General features: G+C 41.1%; 1 protein-coding gene across 1 annotated transcript; it reads right to left on the reverse strand.

The window, feature by feature from the left end:
* Positions 1–4259: 4259 nt before the first annotated feature.
* Positions 4260–4577, reverse strand: LOC123391946 (60S ribosomal protein L37a-like). The gene has a single exon (XM_045079627.1). It carries the CDS (start codon positions 4559–4561, stop codon positions 4283–4285), a length of 279 nt encoding a protein of 92 aa, XP_044935562.1. The 5' UTR covers positions 4562–4577; the 3' UTR covers positions 4260–4282.
* Positions 4578–4926: the final 349 nt, after the last annotated feature.

Here is a 4926-nt window from a genome sequence, read left to right on the forward strand (position 1 = left end):
ATGATGTGACAGGCACTGTGCAAAGTAAGGGGGATGCTCAATGAGTGTTTTTAGGTTGGGCTCCCAAAACAAAATACATAGACTGGATAGCTTAAATAATGCATTTATTTTCTCACTGCCCTGAAGGCTGGAAGTCTGAGATTGGGATTACATGGATGGGATTTGGTGAGGGTTCTATTTCTGGCTTTTAGTTGGCTGCCTTCTTGCTGTGTGCTCATATGATCTCTACTTTGTGCACATGCACAAGGTTGGGGGAGAAGAGAGATAAATGATAGCGTGAGCTAGTGAGCTTGATCATTTTCTGGTATCTCCTCTAAAAAGGGTGCTAATTGCTTTATAAGGGCTCCATCCTTGTGATTTCATCTAACCCTAACTACCTCCCAAAAGCACCATCATCAAATACCATCACTTTGGAGACTGGGGCTTCAATATATTAATTTGGGAAGGGGACACATTCAGTCTATAATCAATAAGATATGAACCCTACTCTTAAGGAATCTTTAGATAAGAGGATGAGATTATATTTTGTGTGTATGTGTTTGAGTCTTTGGTAGAAATGCCATAGAAAGCCACCAATAAACACTTAAGTATCCAGGTAAATAACCTCTGTGTTATGCTGGGCTTGGGGAAGTAGGTATCTGAAGAATATTTAAGGTGAGTGTAGTTTTTCTGCCAAGTCTCAGAAAGTCTGTAAATTTGAATACAAAGAGATGGGTGAGGTATTGCAGACAGAACAGCATGAACAAAAACATTAATACTATTGGAAAATATTTATAGGAAATATTGGAAATTCCATTTGGCTAATATAGGATGGCCAGTGGCCAAATCCTGGAGTGATCTTAAGTTTAGGTTAAGGTGTTTTGGATTTTATTGTATTGGCAGTGGGGCCTTGATTTGGGGGATGAGGAGTAACATAATAAATAATAAAAACTGTGTTGTGAGACAATTAATCTCAGTATAATGCACAGAATGAAATGGAAGCTGGGGGAAGAGAACCATGAAATTCTGAGAGTCTAGTAATATTGTTGGTATAAATGATAAAATCTTGATCAGTATAGTGGCAGAGGGAACAGAGAAGGAAAAATGACAGAGGAAATTCAGGGCACCAGATAGTTCATTAACTATTCCTTATGAAGGAGCAATGGGAAAGAGAATTGAAGATGATTCTGGGGTTTTAAGCTTGGGTGGTTACACAAGATGCTGGCAATCCAAATCAGATAGGGAATGCAAGAGCAGGAGCAGGAAGCTAGGATTAGGATAGTTGCGTGGACATGTTAAAGTCTATTGTGCAGAATTTCATGGTTCTCTTCCCCCAGCTTCCATTTCATTCTGTGCATTATACTGAGATTAATTGTCTCACAACACAGTTTTTATTATTTATTATGTTACTCCTCACCCCTCAGTACAATAGCTGGGTCGAGCTGAGAAAGTAATAAGATTTGAGAGCAGAGGCAGGGCCAGAGGAATATAGTTACGGATCATTCACGTAATGGCAATATTTATAGTCTTGGGAGGGAACAGTGTTCCTCAAGAGAGACTAGAAAAAGAAGAGAAGACAGAGGAGGACATGACCATCCTGAGTGGGGAACTCTGCTATTTGGTGAGCAAGAGAGAATGAGGACCAGGGAAAGAGTGGTCAGATATCAGAGAGAATCATGATCGTGCAGGTTTTTGTATGCTTTTGCCCAAAAGAGTGTCAAGAAAGAGGAGCAGTGATCAATGGTATCAAACGGTACCCGAGCATCAAGAAGAATGAGGATTGAGACGTGGCCACTGGATTTGGCAATAAGGAAATCACTGATGACTTTTGAGAGGATTATCAGCAAAGACTGAATTGTAATATTTTTTTTTAAATTACGGGGATATCCTGCTTTAACTACCTCCTACTTTCATGGGTATGTACATGCGCATTCACGTAAGAAACACAGTTCGTACACATAACAAATTCAGTATCAATGCGCAAGGCAGACAGACACTTGCAAATGTTTTGTACAGTTTTTCTCCTTACCATAAGCGAGAGGGACAGACAGTACTCTGGAATTGAGTTGAAAGACTGAATGATAGCATTTAACATTTTAACCAATAAACGGTTAAAAATTCTTTCAATTCCATTCCAATTCCAAAGGCCTACACATCTGAAAGAGGGACCTAAACTGCAAAGCAGAAGCTGCCTTAAGTGTAGGACCCTCAGCTTGAACAATCACTCAGTGAGCGGCCTCCTTTTTGTGAACTGTCCAGCAGCCAAACATGTTTATGAGCTTTTAAAAAAGAACTGTGAAGGCGTAAAGGCTGAGGGCACACAGAGAGCATGTGTACTTGCTCTGTAATATCATCATGGGGATCTTACTCTTGTCCTATGCTGCACAGCTATGGGACAGGGAAATCCTAACCAATGGTAGTTGCAAACACAATTGCTGAGCTTTTTTGCATAGAGCTTTGTGTTCAAACTGCTGAAAGGGTCCACGTAGTCAAAGGCTGCCAACTGCAGCCTTCAACTGGGTGAAATCTGTGCCAGGAGAGAGGGTTGGAGGACCTTTTATTCACTTGGTAATTACACAGAAATGGGCATTTCATGCATTTTTAGAAGTGGAGAGTGGGGTAAGGAGAGAAAGGCAGGCACTTACTGCAGTGACAGCTCTGGTCACGTGGCTTGGCTTCATAGGCACCACCGCAGTCTCTTTGGGGGCAGCCGGTCCAGCACTGGCCCTGTCTGGCACCAGGTATGAGAAGAAATGAGAGGGTAATCTGGCATTTTCATATTTGTTTATTTTAACCTCTCAGGCCTGCTGAAAACAACTGGAATCTTCTGAGTTGCTGAAAGCACATAGGCTTCTTTGATGGAGCTCTTGGCCCCTGCCACTCTAACGCCAAAGAGGCTCATTGATTAAGTTGTCAGGAGACCATGCCTTCTGTGAATTCAGGTCAGACCAGAAGCAATGGTTAATAGCTGGCAGGTAACTGTTCCTAATACAATCTTTCTATAGCCTTCAAAGCCTAATACAAAGGAGTATTCCACTGAAATCCAAACTGAAAATTGGGAAATGTTACTTAGCAAAGGAAATGCTGGGAAAGCAAAGATAAAGAAGTAGAAAGGAATGATTCAACAAAGCAGTAGAGAATCCATGTAGATAGCCAAGGACAAGAGTCAAAGGTAAACCCAGGACTTTTTTTTTTTTTGAAGGATTAGGGGTGAACCAGGTTGAAGGATGGTGGCCTGTGAGGACTGGTTCCCATGAAACTCAGGCTACCAGTTGTTACCCTTGGTGATGTTCCCATCAAATGAGCTTGTGGGCCAGCTAGCTTTTGCTGGACTGCCTTTTGTGTATCTGTTTTTATTCCAGGGGAAAAGGCCTCTGGGGTGTTAACTTGTAGGCTCAGTAGTTTAGTGTGCTTTGACTGAGTCCAAGGGCCAAGTGAAAGGTTTATTAGCAGATCTGCACCATTCAGCTCCCCAAGTTTTTTTGTGACTTTTACTGACAAATTCCCATCAAAGAACTCATCAGGCTCCTAACAAATTTACTGTAAATCAGATCAAGTTTATCATTATCAGAAAAAATGCACTGGGCTTGTATTTGGGGGAAATCTAAGAGTTTCAGTACCCAAAGCCCTGGAAATCCGGGATTACCAACAATTAGCAACGTGACCCAGACCAGACCATGGTACTTGGCTTTTCTCAATGACAAGGAGCTATATATACTGAGCACTTGCTACTAGGCATTGTGCTAAGTGCTCTACAGGCATTACCGAAGTTTTTCTTCACTATATCTTTATGACAAAGGTACTTGGTTATCCTCCTTTGGTTATCTCTTTACAGAAAAGGCTAATTTTGTGAATTTGAGATTTATTTCCCTTCTGTAAAATAAAGGTTTAGAGTAGAATGACTAAAAAATATCTTTAAATTCTGGTATCTAACTTTTTAGAAGATTTTAGAAGATAGAAATACATTACTTTCTAGAAGTTGGGAAGAATCAATCAGGAGAAAAAAAGAGAGTGATCTCAATAACTTGAAGCCATTTTCTAAATGTAGACAAAATATATCCTACTCTCAAAACTGGGATTATGGACATTGGGGAGGGTATGTGCTTTGGTGAGTGCTGTGAAGTGTGTAAACCTGGTGATTCACAGACCTGTACCCCTGGGGATAAAAATATATGTTTATAAAAAATAAAAAATTAAAAAAAAAGTGATTTCTTATATATCTCTAATAACTAATAGTTTTTTTTTTTTTTACATAAATTAACCCATTTATTATAGGCTAGCAATGTTTCAAATGGCGGCGCTTCTACTGGTCTTTCAACTCCTTCAGTCTTCTGATGGCAGACTTTACTGTGAAAACAGAAGTGGTGTTGTAGGTCCAGGCACCACCAGCGATGGTTTTCATGCAGGAGCCACAATGCCAGATCCCCACAGGTTGTCTTTTCATCTTGGTTTTGCCACAGAAGGAGCAAGTGTACTTGGCGTGCTGGCTTATCTCAATCTTCTTCACCATCTTCCTGAGGGAGGCACCATAATGGGGCCCGTATTTGCCCACGATTCCGACCTTCTTGGTGCGTTTAGCCATGTTGCCTCAAACTAGGTCTGAGCCAACTAATAGTTTTTTTTTTTTAAAGATTTTATTTATTTATTTGACAGAGAGAGATCACAAGTAGGCAGAGAGGCAGGCAGAGAGAGAGAGAGAGAGAGAGAGGAGGAAGCAGGCTCCCTGCTGAGCAGAGAGCCCAATGCAGGACTCAGTCCCAGGACCCTGAGATCATGACCTGAGCTGAAGGCAGAGGCCTTAACCCACTGAGCCACTCAGGTGCCCACCAACTAATAGTTTTAATAGATGGCTTTGGCATTGTATTGAGAAATTGATTTTCTTACAATTCTGGAGGCTGGGAGTCCAAGGTGTTGGCAGGCTTGGTTTCTCCTGAGTTCTTTCTCCTT

This window comes from Mustela putorius, unplaced genomic scaffold (assembly GCF_011764305.1).
Source record: "Mustela putorius furo isolate JIRA1106 unplaced genomic scaffold, ASM1176430v1.1 tig00000407_pilon_pilon_pilon, whole genome shotgun sequence".
Lineage (NCBI taxonomy): Eukaryota > Metazoa > Chordata > Mammalia > Carnivora > Mustelidae > Mustela > Mustela putorius.